The 25,660-nt window shown below is 39.4% G+C and overlaps 4 protein-coding genes across 4 annotated transcripts; all 4 read left to right on the forward strand.

Annotated features, from left to right (window-relative positions):
* The first annotated feature begins 1,784 nt into the window (after positions 1 to 1,784).
* On the forward strand, positions 1,785 to 3,898 carry LOC132526069 (hemoglobin subunit epsilon-1). Its single transcript, XM_060159821.1, has 3 exons — positions 1,785 to 2,508; positions 2,625 to 2,847; positions 3,706 to 3,898. The coding sequence occupies exons 1-3, from the start codon at positions 2,417 to 2,419 to the stop codon at positions 3,832 to 3,834; spliced, it is 444 nt and encodes a 147-aa protein (XP_060015804.1). The 5' UTR covers positions 1,785 to 2,416; the 3' UTR covers positions 3,835 to 3,898.
* A 7,270-nt stretch (positions 3,899 to 11,168) lies between these two features.
* On the forward strand, positions 11,169 to 12,587 carry LOC132526498 (hemoglobin subunit epsilon-4-like). The gene is given in 4 exon segments (XM_060160851.1): positions 11,169 to 11,260; positions 11,385 to 11,607; positions 12,460 to 12,484; positions 12,487 to 12,587. Coding segments are annotated over 4 exon segments (441 nt in total).
* A 3,742-nt stretch (positions 12,588 to 16,329) lies between these two features.
* On the forward strand, positions 16,330 to 17,684 carry LOC132525281 (hemoglobin subunit beta). Its single transcript, XM_060157819.1, has 3 exons — positions 16,330 to 16,460; positions 16,590 to 16,812; positions 17,429 to 17,684. Exons 1-3 carry the CDS (start codon positions 16,369 to 16,371, stop codon positions 17,555 to 17,557), a joined length of 444 nt encoding a protein of 147 aa, XP_060013802.1. The 5' UTR covers positions 16,330 to 16,368; the 3' UTR covers positions 17,558 to 17,684.
* Positions 17,685 to 23,910: 6,226 nt separating this feature from the next.
* LOC132525282 (hemoglobin subunit beta) lies at positions 23,911 to 25,285 on the forward strand. The gene is made up of 3 exons (XM_060157821.1): positions 23,911 to 24,059; positions 24,189 to 24,411; positions 25,030 to 25,285. Exons 1-3 carry the CDS (start codon positions 23,968 to 23,970, stop codon positions 25,156 to 25,158), a joined length of 444 nt encoding a protein of 147 aa, XP_060013804.1. The 5' UTR covers positions 23,911 to 23,967; the 3' UTR covers positions 25,159 to 25,285.
* Positions 25,286 to 25,660: the final 375 nt, after the last annotated feature.

Consider the following 25,660-nt stretch of genomic DNA (forward strand, 5'->3'; position numbering starts at 1 on the left):
TGAACTGAGTTACAGACATGCTGCCTTTCAACCCTGTAACATTTCTTGAAGCCTTTTTCCACACCTTTAGTAATAAGAAAGCAAGGGATGGGCCGGATCCTTGGAGGCAAGCCAGTGCTTTTCCCAAACGCTGTTACTAGAGAAGGATATATGAGCCCTGAAATGGGTATAAGGGAGGAGAAGGGAGATCAACCCCACACTCTGAATTTAAGAGAAGCCTGGTGTCCACACTCTGAACTGGGAGGAGAATGGAACACACTCATACTGTCTGCTTCAGATGAGGTTTGTTTCCCAAGCTCTTGGTCTTGTGCAGCCTGGTTCTTATTCCCTGGGCTTTGACAATGTCTGATCCTCATACCCAAGGTCTAAGGGAAGGGTCACTGTACTCACACTGTGGATCTATACAAATTTGCCTTGGAAACCTAGAACCCTATCTCTACTGATTAAAAAATCATCCGTAATTTAAAAAGACACATGCACCCCTATGTTTGTAGCAGCACTATGTACAATAGCCAAGACATGGAAGCAACCTTCATGTCCATTGACAGATGAATGGATAAAGAGATGTGGTACTTACATACAATGGAATATTACTCAACCATAAAATAGAATGAAATAATGCCATTTGCAGCAATGTGGATGCACCTAAAGATTATCATATTAAGTGAAGTAAGCCAAAGACAAATATCATATGACATCGCTTATATGTGGAATCTAAAAAAATATGATACAAATGAACTTATATACAACACAGAAATAGACCCACAGACATGGAAAACAAACTTATGGTTACCAGAGTTTGGGATTAACATAAACACACTACTATATATCGAATAGATAAACAACAAGGACCTACCATATAGCACAGGGAACAATACTCAATATTTTGTAATAGCCTATAAGGGAAAAGAATCTGAAAAGATATATATATATATAAAACTGAATCACTTTGCTGTACACCTGAAACTAACACAACATTGTAAATCAACTATACTTAAAAATAAATAAATAAATAAATAAAACTCTTATTCATACAAAGGCTATTCTTCACTGAGTAGCCAGATACTTCTTGTCCTTTCATTGGTCCTCTACTTCAGTGATCAAATGTCTTCTCTCTCAACCTAGAATTCTGTCATCCTAGGTTACATAGTCTAGCCCAGGGATTCTTTCCTATCTTTCTTAAGGGGGGAATAAACTAAGAAACACTTGTGAAAGTCACAGCCCAGGAAAACTGGTCCACTGAAGGCTGATTTTTAATTATACAATTATAGATGGCTTCTCCTCCACCATTCCTTACCACTATATCAACAGGACTCCAGTATAATAACAGAGGATTGCAGCTGGAAAAGTTGCAAGGTACATAATCTATTTCATGATGATGTGTTCTTAGGGAAACCCAGAGCCAACAGGGACATCAAAATACAAAAGAAAACAAAAAATAAGGACACTAGAGAAACTTGAAGTCTCCTGAACTGATGGCTTCCACAAACATTAAACATACTCCAACTGCTAGCCTATCATAACAATTCATCTACTCCTCAGTTTGATCACAAGTCCTGGTTTTAAATAATTTCAGACTCCTTAGCAGCCACGCTGGTATAAATAAGTACAGAAAATCAAGAAGAGCACTCAGGGCAATGTCTCCAGAGTAGACAGTTTCCCTTGCTGTCATAGAGAAATGGACAGAGAGAGAGCTCCCTGGAAGCACAGGATGTAAGCTTATTCTACCTGTTCTCTCTATGAAATAATCTTTGGTTATGTTACTTTGGAATTGAGGTCTTAGTTCTATTGTAGATCCCTTGCATTTCCATTCAGCTTCCTGAAGTAACCATGTATGTGTTTTGTCTCCCTTAGAAAACTAAAATCCAGAGCTTGGCTATAATCCACTCCTCAAGAGAGCTAGAACTGGCTGAGGTTCTGTGTCAACAATTGTATTTTTTTTCCTTGACTGTGTTTTTGTCCCTGTCACCATCTCACCATCCTTAACCCAAATATTAAACCTGGTTTGACTGGAACTCTATCTTGGGCTTAGCTGCATTCTATGGGTCTTTCTGGGATAAGGAGAGTGGGAGAGATGGATGTCATCATGGGGGATGACATGGGGAGAGAAGAGGGTGAAAAGAGAGAATGAATGAAAAATTGTGTTGAGGATGGAGGAGGAGCCAACAAAAGAAGGATGTTTCAGGAACCAACACATTATCACAGACTCAATATACATCTTCCTTGCTGACCATTTCCTGACCTGACTCCACCCCTGAGGGACACAGCTCAGCCTTGACCAATGACTTTAAAGGATTAGGGGGAACAAAGGGCCAGAAGTTCAGCAGTAAAGAATAAAAGGCCACACCTTCCAGCAGCAGCACAGACTTGCTTCTGACACTTCTGTGATCACCAGTAAGCTTCAAGACCTGACATCATGGTGCATTTTACTGCTGAGGAGAAGGCTGCTATCACTGGCCTGTGGGGCAGAGTGAATGTGGAAGAGGCTGGAGGCGAGGCTCTGGGCAGGTAGCAACTGGACTTCATGGGGGAGGATGGTGAATATGAGCCTGGTAAATTGACCAGGAAATTCTTCAAACTTTTCGAGTCACTGATTTTCCATCTGTTATGGTCTCATCTCATAGGCTCCTGGTTGTCTACCCCTGGACCCAGAGGTTCTTTGACAACTTTGGCAACCTGTCCTCTCCCTCTGCCATAATGGGAAACCCCAAGGTCAAGGCCCATGGCAAGAAGGTGTTGACATCCTTTGGAGATGCTGTTAAGAACATGGACAACCTCAAGGGCACCTTTGCTAAGCTGAGTGAGCTGCACTGTGACAAGCTGCACGTGGATCCTGAGAACTTCAGGGTGAGTTCAGGAAATGGTCATGTGTTCTTTTTATGCCTTTTACTTTGGAATAATAATGGAAGTTGAGTCTTTGGTTGCAAAGACTAGCAAAGATCTCAGAAATCATAGATCAAAGTTGGTGTTAAGAGGGCAGAATTCCAGTGGACATACCAACAGCACCTTGATTCAGGACTAGTGACACTAAAGGGCTACTAGCCCTTTTAAGCCTGAGTTTGCTTAAAAGTTTTCGGGGACTTTTGTTAGAACTGGATTTGTTTACCCTAGAGAATATCAGAGAATAACAGACTTGTTCAAGGAGGAATGGAATCTGGGTTTTGGTAGATGAAAACCTGTCTCAAGGAAAGAGAAATGTCTTATTTTATGTGGCTCCTGATGATTGAAACTTAGGAAGATATTTGGGAGAATAATTTTTAGGCAGATTGTCTCAAAGAAATATCAATCAATTCTCTAAATATATTAAATTACCCATCAATATTGGGACTAAGTGGAAGCTTATTCCTGCATTGGTTGGAGACTTCACTAAACTCACTCTAAGAACCTATGCAGCCCTGAAATCCTATGATGACAAAGATTAGACAATTGGTAAATGTGAGAGGGAGGGAGAGAGGCAAATAAAAATGGTGAAATGGGAGAGAGTGAGGGGATATAGGTAGACAGAATGTTGAATGGAGGGCTTATAGAATTTAAATAAAATTTAAGAACTAGCTTATCAGAGTTTATTGCACAGATACAAACCATGGAGCAGTTTACGATGTGGAGTTAGGAGTGGGTGTAGGTATTAAGCCATTATTTTCTGCAACTCTTTTAGGAAAATTCTACTCAACATATCTAATTGTCATTTTGTCTCTCACCTAACAGCTCCTGGGCAACGTGATGGTGATTATTCTGGCTTCGCACTTTGGCAGAGAATTCACCCCTGAGTTGCAGGCTGCTTGGCAGAAGCTGGTGGCTGGTGTTGCCACTGCTCTGGCCCACAAGTACCACTGAATTCTTTCAGTTCACCATTTTTAGTCCCCAATGCCTTCCTTCTATACATGGGGACTGGAGTTTGGCCTTGAGAGCCCGGCTTCTCTTTAATAAAGTACATTCTGTTCAGTGATCAAAAATTAATATTGTATCTTCTCCATCATTTACTCTTTTTTTAAATTTTATTTTTATATTTTTTTACATCTTTATTGGAGTATAATTGCTTTACAATGGTGTGTTAGTTTCTGCTTTATAACAAAGTGAATCAGTTATACATATACATATGTTCCCATATCTCTTCCCTCTTGCATCTCCCTCCCTCCCACCCTCCCTATCCCACCCCTCCAGGAGGTCACAAAGCACCGAGCTGATCTCCCTGTACTATGCGGCTGCTTCCCACTAGCTATTTTACATTTGGTAGTGTACATATGTCCATGCCTCTCTCTCACTTTGTCACAGCTTACCCTTCCCCCTCCCCATATCCTCAAGTCCAGTCTCTACTAGGTCTGTGTCTCTATTCCTGTCTTACCCCTAGGTTCTTCATGACATTTTTTCCCTTAAATTCCATATATATGTGTTAGGATACGGTATTTGTCTTTCTCTTTCTGACTTACTTCACTCTGTATGACAGACTCAAGGTCTATCCACCTCATTACAAATAGCTGAATTTCGTTTCTTTTTATGGCTGAGTAATATTCCATTGTATATATGTGCCACATCTTCTTTATCCATCCATCCAGTGATGGACACTTAGGTTGTTTCCATGTCCTGGCTATTGTAAATAGAGCTGCAATGAACATTTTGGTATATGACTCTTTCTGAATTATGGTTTTCTCAGGGTATATGCCCAGTAGTGGGATTGCTGGGTCATATGGTAGTTCTATTTGTAGTTTTTTAAGGAACCTCCATACTGTTCTCCATAGTGGCTGTACCAATTCACATTCCCACCAGCACTGCAAGAGGGTTCCCTTTTCTCCACACCCTCTCCAGCATTTATTGTTTCTAGATTTTTTAATGATGGCCATTCTGACTGGTGTGAGATGATATCTCATTGCAGTTTTGATTTGCATTTCTCTAATGATTAATGATGTTGAACATTCCTTCATGTGTTTGTTGGCAGTCTGTATATCTTCTTTGGAGAACTGTCTATTTAGGTCTTCTGCCCATTTTTGGATTGGGTTGTTTGTTTTTTTGTTATTGAGCTGCATGAGCTGCTTATAAATTTTGGAGATTAATCCTTTGTCAGTTGCTTCATATGCAAATATTTTCTCCCATTATGAGGGTTGTCTTTTTGTCTTGTTTATGGTTTCCTTTGCTGTGCAAAAAGCTTTGAAGTTTCATTAGGTCCCATTTGTTTATTTTTGTTTTCATTTCCATTTCTCTAGGAGGTGGGTCACAGCAAGGATCTTGCTGTGATTTATGTCATAGAGTGTCCTGCCTATGTTTTCCTCTAAGAGTTTGATAGTTTCTGGCCTTACATTTAGGTCTTTAATCCATTTTGAGCTTATTTTTGTGTATGGTGTTAGGGAGTGATCTAATCTCATACTTTTATATGTAGCTGTCCAGTTTTCCTAACACCACTTATTGAAGAGGCTGTCCTTTCTCCACTGTACTTTCCTGCCTCCTTTATCAAAGATAAGCTGAACATATGTGTGTGTGTTTATCTCTGGGCTTTCTATCCTGTTCCATTGATCTATATTTCTGTTTTTGTGCCAGTACCATACTGTCCTGATTACTGTAGCTTTGTAGTATAGTCTGAAGTCAGGGAGCCTGATTCCTCCACCTCCGTTTTTTGTTCTCAAGATTGCTTTTGCTATTCGGGGTCTTTTGTGTTTCCATACAAATTGTGAAATTTTTTGTTCTAGGTTCTGTGAAAAATGCCATTGGTAGTTTGATAGGGATTGCATTGAATCTGTAGATTCCTTTGGGTAGTATAGTCATTTTCACAATGTTGATTCTTCCAATCCAAGAACATGGTATATCTCTCCATCTATTTGTATTGTCTTTAATTTCTTTCATCAGTGTCTTATAATTTTCTGCATACAGGTCTTTTGTCTCCATTGGTAGGTTTATTCCTAGATATTTTATTCTTTTTGTTGCAATGGTAAATGGGAGTGTTTTCTTGATTTCGCTTTCAGATTTTTCATCATTGGTATATAGGAATGCTAGAGATTTCTGTGCATTAATTTTGTATCCTGCTACTTTACCAAATTCATTGATTAGCTCTAGTAGTTTTCTGGTAGCATCTTTAGGATTCTCTATGTAGAGTATCATGTCATCTGCAAATACTGACAGCTTTACTTCTTCTTTTCCAATTTGGATTCCTTTTATTTCCTTTTCTTTTCTGATTGCTGTGGCTAAAACTTCAAAAACTATGTTGAATAAGAGAGGTGAACGTGGGCAAACTTGTCTTGTTCCTGATCTTAGTGGAAAATGCTTTCAGTTTTTCACATGTGAGGACGATGTTGGCTGTGGGTTTGCCATATATTGCCTTTATTAGGTTGAAGAAAGTTCCCTCTATGCCTACTTTCTGCAGGGTTTTTATCATAAATGGGTGTTGAATTTTGTCAAAAGCTTTTTCTGCATCAATTGATATGATCATATGGTTTTTCTCCTTCAGTTTGTTAATATGGTGTATCACGTTGATTGATTTGCATATATTGAAGCATCCTTGCATTCCTGGAATAAACCCTACTTGATCATGGTGGATGATCCTTTAAATGTGCTGTTGGATTCTGTTTGTAGTATTTTGTTGAGGATTTTTGCATCTATGTTCATCAGTGATATTGGTCTGTTGTTTTCTTTCTTTGTGACATCCTTGCCTGGTTTTGGTATCAAGGTGATGGTGGCCACGTAGAATGAGTTTGGGAGTGTTCCTCCCTCTGCTATATTTTGGAAGAGTTTGAGAAGGATAGGTGTTAGCTCTTCTCTAAATGTTTGATAGAATTCGCCTGTGAAGCCATCTGGTCCCGGGCTTTTGTTTGTTGGAAGATTTTTAATCACAGTTTCAATTTCAGTGCTTGTGATTGGTCTGTTCATATTTTCTATTTCTTCCTGATTCAGTCTTGGCAGGTTGTGCATTTCTAAGAATTTGTCCATTTCTTCCAGGTTTCCATTTTATTGGCATAGAGTTGCTTGTAGTAATCTCTCATGATCTTTTGTATTTCTGCAGTGTCAGTTGTTACTTCTCCTTTTTCATTTCTAATTCTATTGATTTGAGTCTTCTCCCTTTTTTTCTCGATGAGTCTGGCTAATGGTTTATCAATTTTGTTTATCTTCTCAAAGAACCAGCTTTTAGTTTTATTGATCTTTGCTATCGTTTCCTTCATTTCTTTTTCATTTATATCTGATCTGATCTTTATGATTTCTTTCCTTCTGCTAACTTTGGGGGTTTTTTGTTCTTCTTTCTCTAATTGCTTTAGGTGCAAGGCTAGGTTGTTTATTCGAGATGTTTCCTGTTTCTTAAGGTAGGATTACATTGCTATAAACTTCCCTCTTAGAACTGCTTTTGCTGCATCCCATAGGTTTTGGGTCGTCGTGTCTCCATTGTCATTTGTTTCTAGGTATTTTTTTATTTCCTCTTTGATTTCTTCAGTGATCCCTTGGTTATTAAGTAGTGTATTGTTTAGCCTCCATGTATTTGTATTTTTTACAGATCTTTTCCTATAGTTGATATCTAGTCTCATAACATTGTGGTCAGAAAAGATACTTGATACAATTTCAATTTTCTTAAATTAACCAAGGCTTGATTTGTGACCCAAGATATGATCTATCCTGGAGAATGTTCCATGAGCACTTGAGAAAAATGTGTATTCTGTTGTTTTTGGATGGAATGTCCTATAAGTATCAATTAAGTCCATCTTGTTTAATGTATTATTTAAAGCTTGTGTTTCCTTATTTATTTTAATTTTGGATGATCTGTCCATTGGTGAAAGTGGGGTGTTAGAAAGTCCCTTACTATGAATGTGTTACTGTCGATTTCCCCTTTTATGGCTGTTAGTATTTGCCTTATGTATTGAGGTGCTCCTATGTTGGGTGCATAAATATTTACAATTGTTATATCTTCTTCTTGGATCAACCCCTTGATCATATGTAGTGTACTTCTTTGTCTCTTCTAATAGTCTTTATTTTAAAGTCTATTTTGTCTGATGTGAGAATTGCTATTCCAGCTTTCTTTTGGTTTCCATTTGCATGGAATATCTTTTTCCATCCCCTTACTTTCAGTCTGTATGTGTCTCTAGGTCTGAAGTGGGTCTCTTGTAGACTGCATATATATGGGTCTTGTTTTTGTATCCATTCAGCCAATCTGTGTCTTTTGGTGGGAGCATTTAATCCATTTACATTTAAGGTAATTATCAATATGTATGTTCCTATTCCCATTTTCTTAATTGTTTTGGGTTCGTTATTGTAGGTCTTTTCCTTCTCTTATGTTTCTTGCCTAGGGAAGTTCCTTTAGCATTTGTTGTAAAGCTGGTTTGGTGGTGCTGAACTCTCTCAGCTTTTGCTTGTCTGTAAAGGTTTTAATTTCTCCATCAAATCTGAATGAGATCCTTGCTGGGTAGAGTAATCTTGGTTGCAGGTTTTTCTCCTTCATCACTTTAAATATGTCCTGCCAGTCCCTTCTGGCTTTCAGAGTTTCTGCTTAGAGATCAGCTGTTAACCTTATGGGGATTCCCTTGTGTGTTATTTGTTGTTTTTGTCTTGCTGCTTTTAATATGTTTTCTTTGTATTTAATTTTTGACAGTTTGATTAATATGTGTTTTGGCATATTTCTCCTTGGATTTATCCTGTATGGGACTCTCTGTGCTTCCTGGACTTGATTAACTATTTCCTTTCCCATATTAGGGAAGTTTTCAACTATAATCTCTTCAAATATTTTCTCAGTCCTTTTGTTTTTCTCTTCTTCTTCTGGAACCCCTATAATTCGAATGTTGGTGCGTTGTCCCGGAGGTCTCTGAGACTGTCCTAAGTTCTTTTCATTCTTTTTTCTTTATTCTGCTCTGCAATAGTTATTTCCACTACTTTATCTTCCAGGTCACTTATCCGTTCTTCTGCCTCAGTTATTCTGCTATTGATCCCATCTAGAGTATTTTTAATTTCATTTATTGTGTTGTTCATCGTTGCTTGTTTCATCTTTAGTTCTTCTAGGTCCTTGTTAAATGTTTCTTGCATTTTGTCTATTCTATTTCCAAGAGTTTGGATCATCTTTACTATCATTATTCTGAATTCTTTTTCAGGTAGACTGCCCATTTCCTCTTCATTTGTTAGGTCTGGTGGGTTTTTATCTTGCTCCTTCATCTGCTGTGTGCTTTTCTGTCTTCTCATTTTGCTTATTTTACTGTGTTTGGGGTCTCCTTTTTGCAGGCTGCAGGTTCATAGTTCCCGTTGTTTTTGGGGTCTGGTTTGTCACAGACCTTGTGAGGATAGACTAGGGATGCGAGGGGTTGGACATCAGAGCAAGGGATAACTGTTTTTAAAGTCAACTCCAAAGAACTGGTTGTGGGATTTACTAAAGAACTCTCTGGTTAAAGTGATGAAAGCTGCCTAGGAATGTTAAATTGATTGCTGTTATCAGGAGAGAAATGTGTGCAGATTGGCTACAGCATTTATGAAGAGAGATCATTATAAACTGCTCAGAGAGAGTGATTATCTAAAAACGGTGAGAGAAAAACAGAAGTTAGAGGTAACTTCCAGAACTGTTGCCTGGTTTCCTGGAAAGATGGGTGGTTATTCCATGACACTCAGAGTTGCAGATGGCCCTGAGTCTGGGGGCTTGCAGGGTGCACATACTCTGCTGAAGATGGGGGTCAGGACCACCAAACAGCAAGTACCTGGATCCACCCCGGCAGGACAAACCCACACCTGAGTGTGACTGGGATTCCTAGCTGTAGTCATAGATCCCTCTTCTTTATTTTATTTCATTGACCTCTTATCTTGAAGCAAATTCTTTTATCATTAATTCAAACTCTTTTCTTCATATCTCTGTACCAAAGTGCTCACATTAACATAGCTTGGGATGGAGAGCTCACAGATAATCATGTCTGTCATGGTAAACCAGCTTCCAGAAACTTAGCAATTCTTATCCACATTTTACATTTAAGTCTTTTCCAAGCTGAATAGATAAAAGCCTCTTGTTATATCAAATAGACAGAAAGGATTTATTTTCTAGTAGTAGAAATTCATCTATAATATACTGAATATATGGAGTTGAAGTCTTTAAATTTTAGAGTACCTCTGTAAATACACATGGAGATTATTTTTTATTATTATTATTATAGGTATATATATTTATAAGATTGATCTCAGGGAGAAACAAACAAACCAGCTTTCTGGAGGTCAAAATGTAGGAAAACAAATTCTGAAATAAAGAAACAAAATGAACCATTCCCTCTCCCACTACAAGTGTGCCTTTTCTAGTCCTGTAAATGCTTATTTGGATGCGTGAGACCAAAGTACCTTAGATCACAGTGGCAGTGGTGTGTGGAGTACTGTCAGTGAAGATTGCCTCTGCCTGATTAGATATGAAGAAACATTACACACAGCCAGAGAGTGTGGATTCAGTACACAAGAGACAACTCCATTATTCTATAGCCATTGCCAAAGAGAATTCTAATACTCTCTTCACTGAACACAGGAACACCTATTTCCCCAACAGCCAGTTGTGTATTCTCTGATACAAATGCATAGATACATGTATTGGCCAGAGACACTTGTCCATATAATCAGAGTGAAAAAAATTATTCAGGCAAGTGCATATATTATTGGTAGAACTCAACAACAATGGGGTGGTGCTCAATTTTTCTCTAAATTACCCAGTTCTTACCTATCTTATTTCTAAACAGATTCTGGATTGAGGTCTTTTTTCTTGGTTATAAGAACTATAAAATTATGAGCCCCATATAAACTTTAGAAGCACTGGTAACCAAGAAGAGCTGTGACTTCTTCTATACCCTGGCTGAAGAGCAGAACAATGTCTTGTAAACACCTGATACAATGCCGAACAGAGTTCTAATTGTTACTCTTCCTAATTCTGTTTATGCCTTATGGTCAATTCAGGGATGGTGGCAGGGAACTTGAGATATGAATTGCACGGTAGATGGTAGGAGAGAGGACAGCAGAATCCCCCTGATAGAGCCACACAACATTATCAGAGACACAAATGTCCATCTAGCTGACCCTCCCTTGCCCAAGGCCCATCCCTGGTGGTGACAACCCACCTTTGAAAAATAGTCTCATTTTATTGGGAGAAGTAAGGGCCTGGGGACAAGAGATGAGGAATAAAAGGCCATGCAGAGAAGCAGCAGCACAGACTTGCTTCTGGCCCATTAGTGATCACCAGTAAGCTCCCAGACACCATGGTGCATTTTACTGCTGAGGAGAAGGATGTTGTTGCTAGCCTGTGGGCCAAGATGAATGTAGAGGTGGCTGGAGGTGAGAGCTTGGGAAGGTAAGCACTGGACACAGGTAGGACAGGGGGCAGAAAGGCAGAGATTTTTCCAGAAAGACGGATTGGTCAGGTTTCTTACATACTCTGACTTCCCATCTGCTCTGTGACTATGACCATCCCATAGGTTCCTGGTTGTCTACCCATGGACCCAGAGGTTCTTTTACAGTTTTGCTAACTTATACTCTGAGTCTGCGATAATGGGCAACCCTAAGGTCAAGGCCTGTGGCAGGAAGGTGCTGACCTCCTTTGGAAATGCCATTAAACACATGGATGACCTCAAGGGCACCTTTGCGCATCTAAGTGAGCTGCACTTTGACAAGCTGCATATGGATTCTGAGAACTTCAGGGTGAGTTCTGGGCATGCTTGTGCTTTGTTCTTTCATCCAGGTATCTGTTCTGTGGTTACAATAGGGAACACAGGTACTTAAATCTTATCATATAGAGGTATTTTTTGGAGGCAATATTTCAGGAAAAAGCTTGATTTTGGTAGTTAGGTTGTTCCTAAGGTCAAAGGTAAGACCAAGTAGAGTAATTAATTATGCTATGACCAGTGGAGGCCACTGGCCATCTGATATTTCTTAAAAATAAATGTCGTGAAGAGCACTGGACAAAAGTGAGCTAAATAGTTTGGCCTGGAGAATACAAATTGAGCCAGGGAGAAGAACACCTTGCCTTTGATAACTGAAATTTTCTATAAAAATCGATGAACACATATCTGCATGGTTCTTGAGCTTTGAACCAGGAGTAAGCAGGGCAAAGTAAGAGCGACTTTTTCATGGTTTGCCCCTCCTCCTCTCAACTCCAGCAATGATGAAATGCTCTTGTATACAAAGCACTGGATTCTTTGTCAAATGGGTGTCCAAACAATTTGAATGTATGCAATATCTGAAGACTTAGACTACGCGTATCAAGCCCCAGCACTATAATCCTACTTTTAAAAAAGGAGAGAAGCAATCCATAGCAATGCTCTGGGGTCGGAAGTTGGCAGGGAAAATGAGAGAAGGATAGAACACATTGGGCGTTCAGGACTGGGAGTCACTGAAGCCAATGTCAAGCGTATAATGATGCACTTTTGTGGGAGCATGACAATGAAAGTTGCTCAACCTCTTATCAAGAAGGAGATGGATGTTATATCTATTTGCTGTAGGGGCAGCTTGAGACCTTCTGTTCACTATGCACTATCTTCTTTTTATCCCCAGCTTCTAAGCAACATGATATTGATTGTCTTGCAACCCACTTCAGCGAGGAATTTACCCAAAAGACACAGGCTCCCTGGCAGAAGCTGACAGAAGCTGTGGCTAATGCTCTGGCCAACAAGTACCAGTAGTTGCCTGGCCATCTATGTTGGTGCCTACCTGAGGGCCCTGGGTCCCAACAGTCCATCTCCTGAAGGTGGAGGGAGAGAGCCCTGCCTCCAGACTTAACTCCTATATAACACAAATAAAATAAAAGTCATGCTCTGTAAGGAATATCCTTATATTTTCTCTCTGTCTTTATCTTTTATAAGTTGATTCAGCTAAAAGAAAGCACTCCTATTGTAATGAGAATATTGGAGATTGAGAGTTTGGGGATGATAGAGAAGGGACCCTTATAAGATTCTACAGGGTAAGAGTGGCTTCAAAGGGTAATTACTCCTACGAAGGGAAGACTCTTGAGTTGGACAAGGTCTTTAGAAAAAGGAAGGAAATGGAATTACTCTTGAGAGATGCAAAATGATTATTGATAGTGAGTTGTTAGGACACAAAGTAGGGGACCTGTATAGGCTGTTATGTGTATAAACTCAGGATAGAGTTCTTTTTGGACTATAGCTCAGTTCTATTTAATATAAGAAACATATTTTTAGCAGCTATAATGCAGTGAAGATGGTACTTTTTAGAGACCCAGTTAAGGACTCTGCTCTCAACTTTTTCCTAGCATCTTCAATGGTACTAATGAAGGCAACATCCCTAAAGCATATGAATTGGCAGCTTTGGTTTGAATCTGTCATCACCTGGTAGCTCTGTGACCTGAAACACATTTCTAATTCTATTGGTAGAGATAAAGGCCATTTATGAGGGAAAATGACAAATTCAAAAATCAGCATGTCAGGTCTAATTGACAGAGGAGAAACTGGCCCATTAAAAGTAGTGGGGTTTTATAAAATTAGAGAATCTGCTAGAGAGACCAGAAAAAGAAGGAAAAGAAGCTATTGTTGCAAACAAAATTACCAGTGATGTTTCTTGCACACCAGAGTGACATAATCAATAGGGTATTTTAGGGAAATTGATCCATGTGTGGGCATAGACTTGACAAGGCAGAATCTACCCTGAATCTGGGCGTAGGAATTTGCTGTGAGTATAATGAAGTGATAGGTAAAAGACTAAACTTGAAAGAAGCAGTGGTACTAAGAAAAAAATCAAATAAAGGACCACTGTGGCAAAGATGCTGCAGGACTTGAAGCATAGCGAAATAAGAGAGTGGAGAAGTCATGGAGGATAGCCAGGTTCCCTGTCTAGTGAATGCAAAGAGGAAATCTATTGACAGAAGAAGAAAAAACCTAGATGTCTCTTACTTAGAGCTGGCAATGGGCATAGCCACCTGTGTAAAAATCACTTCAAATTTCTGTACTGAAGTCCCTGGCATAAAGTGAAAAGCCACGGCTTTTGGATTAACAGACAATGTCAAATTATTGCCCCATTGGCTTGAAACATTTAGTTAACATTTTTCAGAATTAATTTCCTTGTTTGTAAATGGGCTAATTATCCCTACCCCACAAATACATTCCAAGGTTTCAAGGAGATATTTGTAAAGTGCATTGTCTGTCATTTTTGAAAAGGTAGTGGTAGTGGTTTATATGATGCATTATGATCTGTTCCTCTGTGCCCTGCTTTTTTTTTTTGCGGTACGTGGGCCTCTCACTGTTGTGGCCTCTCCCGTTGCGGAGCACAGGCTCCGGACGTGCAGGTTCAGCGGCCATGGCTCACGGACCCAACCGCTCCGCGGCATGTGGGATCTTCCCGGACCAGGGCATGAACATTGGCATTGGCAGGCGGACTCTGAACCACTGCGCCAGCAGGGAAGCCCTGTACCCTGTTTCATTGTATATTCTTGAGCTGATTGCATTATTTCTGAGCTTCAGAACTAGATACCTAACTATTTGCTTAATATCCCATTTTGGATTGCTCAAAAGTACAACAAATACAGTATGTCCAAGACTGAACTCTTGATCTTTTCCTAATTTACTCCTGCTAACTGATGCTTCTTTTTGTGTTCCCCTTCTTAACGACTATCCCATCATCAATTGCTCAAGCCTGAAATAGAGATGTTTTTACTTCCTTCCCTAATACAACATCATCCTATTTGTCTCTCATTTATTTTACCCCCATGTCCACTGAAGCCAAAATAATACAAATCAAATCGTGCCGCTCCAGTCCTTGAATTTTTCAAGTTTTATTTGACTTTCAGGTTAAAGAAAAAGAAACTGTAACATAGTGTAAAGATCGTTCATAGCAACTTCCTATCATATAACATTCCCCCCTGGTCGTCTGAATTACAGTCACACTGTCCATCTTTCTATATATAAATCATATAATCTGAATTATTATCCCTGGTAATTTTTAATCAACATTATGTTGTGCAATTAATCTGTATTACAGCATGTGATACAGATTCTTTTCATTGTTGTATAATATTTCATTCTTTTACCGTAGTATAATTTATCTATTCCACTAAATGAGGAACAATTAAGTTGCCACTGAATTGAGATTCTGAGGCATATTGATGTTACAAGCATTCTTATACATGTCTTTGGATGCACACAAGCAAGCATTTCTGTATATCTAAAAGTATAATTGCCAGGTCATAGGTGCTGCATATATTCTGCTTCAGTAGACACCACCAAATATTCTCAAAAGCAATTCTACTGTTTTACACTATCGTTAGCAAAGTATAAAAACTTTTCTTTATCTACAGCCTTGTGAAATTTTGGAATTGTCCATCTCTCCTCTTCTTTATATTCTTTTCCCTCCTCCTTCCCTTTCATTCCATTATTTTCCCTTCTCTTACTCCTTCCATTCCCTCCCTTCTTCCCTCCTTCCTTTGTGCCTCCCTCCCTCCCTCCTTCCTCCCTCCCTCCTTCCTCCCTTCCTTCCTTCCTTCTTTCCTTCTTTCCAGCTATGCTGGTGGGTATATATTTGTATACCATTGTAGTATTATGTTGAATTGAGAAAAGAGTGAAATTTGCTTTGAATCTTCATTCCTTGGTCCAACTCCACTTTTTTCTTGAGGACCCAGCTGTGGAAATTTCTGCACTTGGCATTTTCCCAGAAACCCTGTTAGACTTTAACAGGCTGAATAAGATAAATCTTGTTTGCAATTCCTTTGCATTCTCTCTTTATTCACATCATATATTTAAGTACTTATGCAATAGGTATCACATATTTTTCTTTATTTCTCATTAAATTGTTCCCATTATAATGCATGCTCCCCAAACCTATTTCAGTAGGTGGTAAAGAGACAATATTTATTACTTTTCTTTCACTTAATGGACATTTATTTCAATGAAGGGATGGGAAAGGAAAGAATTTTGTGACCCAAAGTATTATACAAAGGAGAAAGAAAGTTAAATCTATGGCAAAATATTTATCCACTCCAACCACTTATAAACATATCTAGAAACAAAGTGAAGCTCCATATAGAGTCAACTTCATAAAATTTTTGCTTTCTAGGTTTCAGTTTTCTTATGTATGAATTGAAAGAGTTGGATGGGTTAAACTGTAAGATACATTCCACAAAGTTGACTAAAACATTTATGCATAAATGAGACTGGCAGTATATTTGTAGAAGCTACTGATGAAGGAAACGAAGCTGGGAGGTAAGTACAGGGAGAGCAGGGTTTCTGAGTCCCGACACACTGGACCAGACAATCACAAATGAAGGGAACTGAGGAACAAGAGTGCATCTCACATTCCCCCAAACCAATGAACTTGTGTTGTGCCCTGGACCAATCTGCTCTCAGAAGCAGGGAGGGCAGGAAGCTGGGTGGGGCTTAAAGGAAGAGCAGGGCTAGCGGCTGCTTACACTTGCTTCTGACACAACCGTGTTCACTAGCAACTACACGAACAGACACCATGGTGCATCTGACTGGTGAGGAGAAGTCTGCCGTCACTGCCCTATGGGGCAAGGTGAACGTGGAGGAAGTTGGTGGTGAGGCCCTGGGCAGGTAGGTATCCAGCTTACAAGGCAGGCTTAAGGAGAGTGAATGGCAGTTGGACACGTGGGGACAGAAAAAGCCCCTGAGATTCTGACAGGTGCTGACTCCCTCTGTCCTTTTGCTGTTTCCACCCCTTAGGCTGCTGGTTGTCTACCCCTGGACTCAGAGGTTCTTTGAGTCCTTTGGGGACCTGTCCACTGCTGATGCTGTTATGAAAAACCCTAACGTGAAGAAACATGGCAAGAAGGTGCTAGCCTCCTTTGGTGAGGGCCTGAAGCATCTCGATGACCTCAAGGGTACGTTTGCTGCGCTGAGTGAGCTGCACTGTGACAAGCTGCACGTGGATCCTGAGAACTTCAGGGTGAGTCTATGGGACCATCAATGTTCTCCTTCTTCTTTTTTGTGGTCAAGCTCGTGTCATGGGGAGAGGGCTCAATGGCAGGATGCAGTTTAGAATGGAAGAGAGGTATTCTGGATATGGCACTATGGACTCCTTGGGACCATTTTGTTTATTTTAGTTTATTTTACCCTGTTTGCTCACAACCATCACCTCCTCTTATTCATTCTTGTTCTCCTCTGTTTGTTCTCTTGCAATGCCTTCTCCTTTTTCAATCACACTTTGTTTTGAGTGTCTAATTTTTAAAAAAGACTCTCTTTTTTTATCCACTTAAAAAATGTTATCTAATATTTTCCTCTTATCTCTTCCTTTTGAAGGAAGGAGGATAAAATGTTGTATTGCTTCTTAAAATGGTCCTAAAGAATAAAAATGAAAACACATTCTGGATTAAGGCAGAAAGAGAGAAACCTTTCTAAATATAAATTCAGGCTGATATGGATGGGTTCACATCAGTAGTAACACCTACACTTCAGCTACCTTTCTGCTTATACCCTAGGGACACAGTTTGGGATGAGACTTAAATACTCTAAGCTGGGTCCCTCTACTAACCATGCTCTTGCTTTTTATCTCTCCCACACAGCTCCTAGGCAACGTACTGGTGGTTGTGCTGGCTCGCCACTTTGGCAAGGAATTCACCCCGGAGCTTCAGTCTGCCTATCAGAAGGTGGTGGCCGGTGTGGCTACTGCCTTGGCCCACAAGTACCACTGAGATCCTGGCCTATTTCTTGGTGACCATCGGAAGACCATATTTCCCTAGATTCTATTTTCTGAACTTGGGGAAATAATGTCTACCCTCAAGGGTATGGCTTCTGCCTAATAAAGAACTTTCAGCACAATTTCCTGATTCCTTTTACTCATTTCTTTCCCTAAGGATATGGGAAGGTCCCTGAAGGTCTGCAGATAGGGTGCCTTTGTCAAGGTCAAGGGAAATGAGAAAAGGAAGGGGGCCATACACAGTCAGTAATGGATGAAACTTCTATCTTAAAGCATAAAAACTGTCAAGAAGGCTTGAAATATAGAGAGGATACCGGCATTACAGGGGCTCTATGGTAGACCTCAAACCTAAGAGAGAAACTTCAGGTTAATGCTCTGATCCATTTTCAGTAATTACTCAAAAAATAATGTGCTCAATCAGAGACATAATGATTGCTCAAAGTCTTGTTATGTCTCCTTTTGTCCTACTTCTCTTGCTTGCATGCTGTAGGCAACAATGCTATACTACCTCAGATGTTCCTGTTCTAAGGCATAACCCCCCTCTCTCATTAGCCCCAAAAGACTTCAAAATTAACCCTACCCTCCCTTTTGAGGTAAAGTTCAGTGCTCACATTCCACCTGCTCACATATCTTTTGACCCTGGTCTCAATGAACTTTCCAGTATTGCCTAAGGAAATTTTTCCATACCCCCCACCCACCTTCACCCACTTTTCACTTTTCTTCCTATCAAGCACACTCACCCTCCATGCTGTATAAGCGTTTCTGCGTATTTTGTACTATCCTACGTGACTACTGTGCCTTTTACAGTAGGTCCTCCATAGACAGTAAATGTATACTTATTAAATGAAGTAATGAATGAATGAATAATTATTTCTTGTCTTAGAACTCCTGGGAGTAGAGGACAATCCAAACAATAGACCATTGCATAGGGTTTCTTTGTGTTAATGCACAAAGAAAATAAACCACTGAGGAAGCATATAGGAAAATAAACCACTCATCAGACATTTGCTGTGTCATCATAGGTAACAAAGTATCTTTGAGCATTAATTTTGTCAAATGTAACATTAGAAGGATTTAGAGAACCTTCTAACTTATATGCATTTCTTTAAATCTATATCATGTTCCTGTTGATTAATTTTAGACTTACCTGACTACCTGAAACAGAACATGTTGCTTCCATCTATAAAAGGTGTTTTTATAATAATTCTGTTTTACCACCAGGTTATAGACAATGCATTACAGTTTACTGTTTCACCACTATCTTGTGAATTAACTGAAGGCAGAAGATTTTTTAAGTATTTATTTGTTTCTTCTCAGGTCATTGCACACAGTAGGCACTGAGAATGCTTTACATCCCAACAGTATGTTTAAGAACCACCTGGTTACATCCCAGAAGCAGAGGAGCCTCAGGAGAATTTTAGGAAGTTTCCTTTCACACTCCTGAGCACAGAAAAGTCATCATAAGAATCAGACCTTAGGAGACAAAGAGATTTTCAAAGGATTAGAAAGAGGGTAAAAGAGGCTGTGGGTTTCACGATCTGGAAATGAGGAAAGAAAGTACCATTCTTCCCTCTAAATGGTCATAAAAAATAAAAACTATATAAAGACTTACTACACTCTCTTTTGTTCCTTCACCTCTGAAACTGGCCAATGAATCTAGACAAGAAGTTGGGCCTGAAAATCTCCAATACTGGAGAATTCAAGAGAACATCACTGGAATAAGACTTGGATCCAGCTCAAACAATTACTATATACTAGGTGTTGGTGTCTCCCCATTGGGAGTGAGGAGGTCAAGAGATGGAAGGAGACTCTGGCAGCTTGTTATATGCTTTCATTCCTTGTTAAAGTGAAGCTTCCCTAAAAGTCTAGGAGTAAAATTAATCCCTTAATATTTGATTTCAGTTTTATGTGATAAGTTACCCAACGGTTATTTCTATTTTCTGCTACCATGTTGCTTTATAGACTATGTTCAGTATGTGTTCATGAAGATGGGGTATGTGTGTGGAAGAAAGAGAGATGGAAAGCAAAAGGAGGCAAGGAGAGAGAGCCAGAGCCAGAGAGTCAGAGAGAGAGGGAAAGGGAGGGGAGGGGAGGGGAAGGGAGAAGGAAGGTGATGAGAGAGAAAGGGGAGTAACTAATACTGTGTGTTATGTTCCATAATCATTTTAAAATAAACTAATTTAATGTCAAGGGAATTCAGCATAACATTCTAGATTATCCATCTCTTGAGCCTCAGAGAAGGACCCTGAAGGTTTGGCTTTAGGATTTAATGCCTTCCATATTTGTAAACAGTTTCCAGACTGAAGCCAAGATTCTGCCTCTAAAGATGTACAGTTCCAAATTTAACTTGGGAGAGACTGTCCCTTTGCTCTTGATATGTCAGTACCATAGCCCACTTGTGAGGTAAACAAAGCTAATTCTGAATGAAAATCTGAGCCCAATAGAGGAAGTATTGATAAGGAAGTTACTAACTGAGACATTAACTGTTCTGTAATAATTAGAATATAATTCCTTTATCAAAGTTATGGTTATACTGAATTTATTGTTTTATAGACAGAAATATGACTTTGTTTCTTTTTAAATGAGTTAAACCATACTATTCTTAAACTATTCTGTGTGTATGACCTCTGTTTCTATGAGTTCTGCTCTTCATGGAGCATTTTTGTTTTATTTAATTGTATTTATTTAATTTAGTTTTAATTGATTTTGTTATATTTTATTTTACTTCATTATTTTTGGAAGAATGCCAAAACTGTGGTAACTAAGATATTGTGTATCTGGGAGTGGAGTAAATAATAACTGCTTTACCCAGAAAAATATAGATTAGATTGCTGAAATGGTCTACTTGGGGAATTAAAATTGAACACTAGAGCATGTACAAAAGTGTTCTCACTGAAAAGTAATTTTTGAAACAGATGATAAAACCACACATCTCTGGATGAATGTCATGATTCTCTTGAAGAAAGTTAATAATCATCCTCTTAATTATATTCAGACTGGGCCCATCTGGTATAGAACATTTGGAATTATTTAAACTTGACTGACTAAAGTAAAGGAAAAAGAAATAAAAACCTCTCTCTCGGGGATTTGTAGCATGTGTGTGTGTGCGGGGGGCCAGGCATGCGTGTGTTTAGTGCTCACTGTGGCTGGAATCAAAGTAGAGCAGACATGCTGTCGATCCCTTCACAGACTACAAATTGGCTCACAATGATGAAGGCGTCAGTGGGCCCGAGAAGTGTTCCAGAACCTTTGAGTGCTGACCTGGATTTGAGCTTGAGGCTCTGAACATACACCATTTATCACTCTATTCACTCTTCCTTATATTTGCCTGGTATGTCTGAGCTTTTTATGCCTTATTACAACTTGAAGCCTTGTCCCTGCAGGGTTATGGTAATAGAATGAGAAACCTGTTTCACTCTTTAATCATACCAAGTAGCAACAGTGAAACAAAGCAGCAACTCTTGCCCTGAGGCTTGGATGGTGGTGGCTGCCACAGTTGTCCATACAAAAGAGTGGCTCATAGGCCATCCATGGCAGAGGAAGGCATAAGAAAGAAGACACAACTCCAATAAAGATGTTAAAAAAAAAAAAAAGAAAGAAGACACAATTGAAGAATTTAGGTGTATATGTATACAGCAGAATATTACCAGCCATAAGAACAACATGGATTGATCTGGAGGGTATTATGCTTGGTTAAATAAGTCAGACAGAGAGAGGCAAACACTGTATGTTGTCACTTTTATGTGGAATCTGAAAAACAAAACAAATTAATATAAATAAAGAAAAAGAGACTCACAGATATAGAGAGCAAACTATTGGTTAGCAGTGGGAAGAGATGAGAGGCGAGGGTCAGGATGGGGTAGGGAATTAAGAGGTACAACCTACCATGTATAAAATAGATAAGCAACAAGGATGTATTGTATAGCACTGGAGTTGTAGCCATTATCTTGTAATAGCTTTTAATGGAGTATAATCTATAAAAGTACTAAATAAATCACTATGCTGTACACCTGAAACTAATATAATAGTGTAGATCAACTATACTTCAATTAAAATTAATTAAATTAAAATTAAAATCAAAAGAATTTAGGGAAACCACCTCTGAAAACAGGAAATGGTAGGGGAAGTCTTTAAGTAGGTGCTATTTCTGTCAGTCAAGACGGCAAAATTGTAGCCTTGACAATTTGGCTCTTTACAGGAAAATATAGACCTATTCTACACTATTATTTAGTAACTTCCATGAGTTTTCCATGACACAGGTTTCCTGAAAAGATACGTCCAAACTTCCCCAGAAGTGGTCCTTTCATGTACATATGCCTGACCTCTGATATCAGGAGTCTGAAATAGGGTCTTGAAAAGAGTACAAATGTAAAACAATGATAAAGTTAACAGAGGTTTCAATTGAATAAAATGAAACTCAAAACCTAAAGGTCAAACCAAATGTGGGGTTGGTTTTTTTGGTTGCTTTTGTTTTTAACATTTCAAACATTTGAAAGACGTCTTTCCCCAGAAGTCAACATGTAAAATTTTTTTCCCAAGGATAGCACAATAGTAAGATCCTCTTTGCTTCAAGGTTTTAGAAGAGAATGAATATAAACAGAAAATGTTTAAATTCTATCTTTTTTTACCCTGATAATCTTTTTTGGGCATATAATCCTGCCCTAACCTCCTGATAGCAAAGCAAGAACCAAGATTTTCTTACATGTCTGAGAATAATCAGAGTGAATTTGTTCAAAGCGCTGGATGGGGCTTGGGACAGGTCAAAGGGTTGAGGAATCTTTATTTATCTAGCAATGATGGAGAAAATATTTTGGAAAATGGAGAAATGAAAGTGGGAATTGTATGTATTTCTTTGGAACAATGAGAAATAGAGATGTCCTTTTCTTCTAGTTCACCTAAAAATTATTTTAGTTGGAGTTTCAGAGCCTTCGAGCTGAAAGGATGAGAGATTTTTGTTAAACATGTGTTGCCAATGATGACAAAGGAGAGAGAAAGGTGATTCTAGACATCAAGCTGCCCGAATCAGGAGATTCTAAGGTAGGAGAAACATGGTGAGTAAAAATTGTATGGCCCTTTCCTTACTGAAAGGAAATGAGAATTCAGGAAGCGGGCAAGATGCAGAAGGTAGAGATGAGGAAAAGTAGGGAAAATAACTAATAGGGGCACTTGAAATCTTCTGCTGAGCTCAGAAATGCTTGCTCCTTTTGCTTTTTTCATTGAATTTTTTAACAGTAAGAAGCAGAACTCTATACTTATAGAGAAGTTTCTCCTGCCTAAGAAGTTAACAGGATTTATTACATGGAGAAAAAAGAGGGAGAAGGCATATTGGAAAAGTTGTACATATAGAGGAATGAATTTTAGTAAAAGAAGGAGCAAACAAACAAAAATATATAGAAAAATAGAATGATGGGTGATGAATTTAAATAAGAGAAATTGTTATAAACACAGCATTCTTAGTGGCCTAGGGGAGGAAAAGAAATAATCTGAGCCAAGGTTAGAATGCCTTTCCACATTTTTACCCCTCCTTTTAAATCACGGAGAAGCTTCTCTGTTCTCCCAGATCCTTTCCCAGGTCAGTCCAGGAAGAAACAAGTTATATGCCTCTGTTTAGTCTTTGAAAACATTGCTTCCCTCAGGGTTACTAAAACCTTGGAGTTGTGATCAATTTTTTACTTATTTGTGTTTCTTACTATACTGAGAGATCTCTGTTTCATCCCAAACTCTAATAGATGAACTATCTCACAGGACCTCTTGATTCATATTTCTATCATTATTTATTTGGTCATAAATTAAGAAAAAAATGAATGAGTAGATGAATGAATGAATGAATATTTGTTTTCTTACCAGAAGGATTTAATCCCAATCAAGAGAAGAAAAGAGATACATACTTAGAACTAGGGCAGAGGTTTTAGCCATGCTGTCCTTGTAATAATTTTGCATATTCTGAAGGCACAGGATATGATCCATCCATAGAGTCTTCAGTTGAATCACAGTGGGCAAATCCCTTCCACATTCTGGACCTCAGATTCTTCATTTGTATACTAAGAAAATAGAGGAGGCAGTCTCTAAGAGATTACTACATTGTGATTCTAAAAATTGTACAAGTAAACTTGCCAAGCATGATGATTTTAGGAGCAATTTGTATTGCTGGAATGAGTGGGACCTGGAGATACCCACAGAGAGGGCTGAAGGCCTAGAGTCAGTGCCAGGAATGCCAAGGAGACGTATGGCTGTCATCATTCAAGCCTCACCCTGTGGAACCACACCCCAGGCTGGGCCAATCTGGTCACAGAAGCAGGGAGGGCAGGAGGCAGGGCTGGGCATAAAAGGAAGAGTGAGGCCAGCGGCTGCTTACACTTGCTTCTGACACAACCGTGTTCACTAGCAACTACACGAACAGACACCATGGTGCATCTGACTGGTGAGGAGAAGTCTGCCGTCACTGCCCTATGGGGCAAGGTGAACGTGGAGGAAGTTGGTGGTGAGGCCCTGGGCAGGTAGGTATCCAGCTTACAAGGCAGGCTTAAGGAGAGTGAATGGCAGTTGGGCACGTGGGGACAGAAAAAGCCCCTGAGATTCTGACAGGTGCTGACTCCCTCTGTCCTTTTGCTGTTTCCACCCCTTAGGCTGCTGGTTGTCTACCCCTGGACTCAGAGGTTCTTTGAGTCCTTTGGGGACCTGTCCACTGCTGATGCTGTTATGAAAAACCCTAACGTGAAGAAACATGGCAAGAAGGTGCTAGCCTCCTTTGGTGAGGGCCTGAAGCATCTCGATGACCTCAAGGGTACGTTTGCTGCGCTGAGTGAGCTGCACTGTGACAAGCTGCACGTGGATCCTGAGAACTTCAGGGTGAGTCTATGGGACCATCAATGTTCTCCTTCTTCTTCTTTTTGTGGTCAAGCTCGTGTCATGGGGAGAGGGCTCAATGGCAGGATGCAGTTTAGAATGGAAGAGAGGTATTCTGGATATGGCACTATGGACTCCTCGGGACCATTTTGTTTATTTTAGTTTATTTTACCCTGTTTGCTCACAACCATCACCTCCTCTTATTCATTCTTGTTCTCCTCTGTTTGTTCTCTTGCAATGCCTTCTCCTTTTTCAATCACACTTTGTTTTGAGTGTCTAATTTTTAAAAAAGACTCTCTTTTTTTATCCACTTAAAAAATGTTATCTAATATTTTCCTCTTATCTCTTCCTTTTGAAGGAAGGAGGATAAAATGTTGTATTGCTTCTTAAAATGGTCCTAAAGAATAAAAATGAAAACACATTCTGGATTAAGGCAGAAAGAGAGAAACCTTTCTAAATATAAATTCAGGCTGATATGGATGGGTTCACATCAGTAGTAACACCTACACTTCAGCTACCTTTCTGCTTATACCCTAGGGACACAGTTTGGGATGAGACTTAAATACTCTAAGCTGGGTCCCTCTACTAACCATGCTCTTGCTTTTTATCTCTCCCACACAGCTCCTAGGCAACGTACTGGTGGTTGTGCTGGCTCGCCACTTTGGCAAGGAATTCACCCCGGAGCTTCAGTCTGCCTATCAGAAGGTGGTGGCCGGTGTGGCTACTGCCTTGGCCCACAAGTACCACTGAGATCCTGGCCTATTTCTTGGTGACCATCGGAAGACCATATTTCCCTAGATTCTATTTTCTGAACTTGGGGAAATAATGTCTACCCTCAAGGGTATGGCTTCTGCCTAATAAAGAACTTTCAGCACAATTTCCTGATTCCTTTTACTCATTTCTTTCCCTAAGGATATGGGAAGGTCCCTGAAGGTCTGCAGATAGGGTGCCTTTGTCAAGGTCAAGGGAAATGAGAAAAGGAAGGGGGCCATACACAGTCAGTAATGGATGAAACTTCTATCTTAAAGCATAAAAACTGTCAAGAAGGCTTGAAATATAGAGAGGATACCGGCATTACAGGGGCTCTATGGTAGACCTCAAACCTAAGAGAGAAACTTCAGGTTAATGCTCTGATCCATTTTCAGTAATTACTCAAAAAATAATGTGCTCAATCAGAGACATAATGATTGCTCAAAGTCTTGTTATGTCTCCTTTTGTCCTACTTCTCTTGCTTGCATGCTGTAGGCAGCAA

Source organism: Lagenorhynchus albirostris, chromosome 9 (assembly GCF_949774975.1).
Source record: "Lagenorhynchus albirostris chromosome 9, mLagAlb1.1, whole genome shotgun sequence".
In the NCBI taxonomy this organism is placed as follows: Eukaryota; Metazoa; Chordata; class Mammalia; order Artiodactyla; family Delphinidae; genus Lagenorhynchus; species Lagenorhynchus albirostris.

Coding starts and splice junctions, on each gene's coding strand:
- LOC132525282 (XM_060157821.1), top strand. CDS start 23,968: ATGGTGCATCTGACTGGTGAGGAGAAGTCTGCCGTCACTGCCCTATGG. Junction 24,060..24,188: donor GGTGGTGAGGCCCTGGGCAG/GTAGGTATCCAG, acceptor TCCACCCCTTAG/GCTGCTGGTTGTCTACCCCT. Junction 24,412..25,029: donor TGGATCCTGAGAACTTCAGG/GTGAGTCTATGG, acceptor TCTCCCACACAG/CTCCTAGGCAACGTACTGGT.
- LOC132525281 (XM_060157819.1), top strand. CDS start 16,369: ATGGTGCATCTGACTGGTGAGGAGAAGTCTGCCGTCACTGCCCTATGG. Junction 16,461..16,589: donor GGTGGTGAGGCCCTGGGCAG/GTAGGTATCCAG, acceptor TCCACCCCTTAG/GCTGCTGGTTGTCTACCCCT. Junction 16,813..17,428: donor TGGATCCTGAGAACTTCAGG/GTGAGTCTATGG, acceptor TCTCCCACACAG/CTCCTAGGCAACGTACTGGT.
- LOC132526069 (XM_060159821.1), top strand. CDS start 2,417: ATGGTGCATTTTACTGCTGAGGAGAAGGCTGCTATCACTGGCCTGTGG. Junction 2,509..2,624: donor GGAGGCGAGGCTCTGGGCAG/GTAGCAACTGGA, acceptor CTCATCTCATAG/GCTCCTGGTTGTCTACCCCT. Junction 2,848..3,705: donor TGGATCCTGAGAACTTCAGG/GTGAGTTCAGGA, acceptor CTCACCTAACAG/CTCCTGGGCAACGTGATGGT.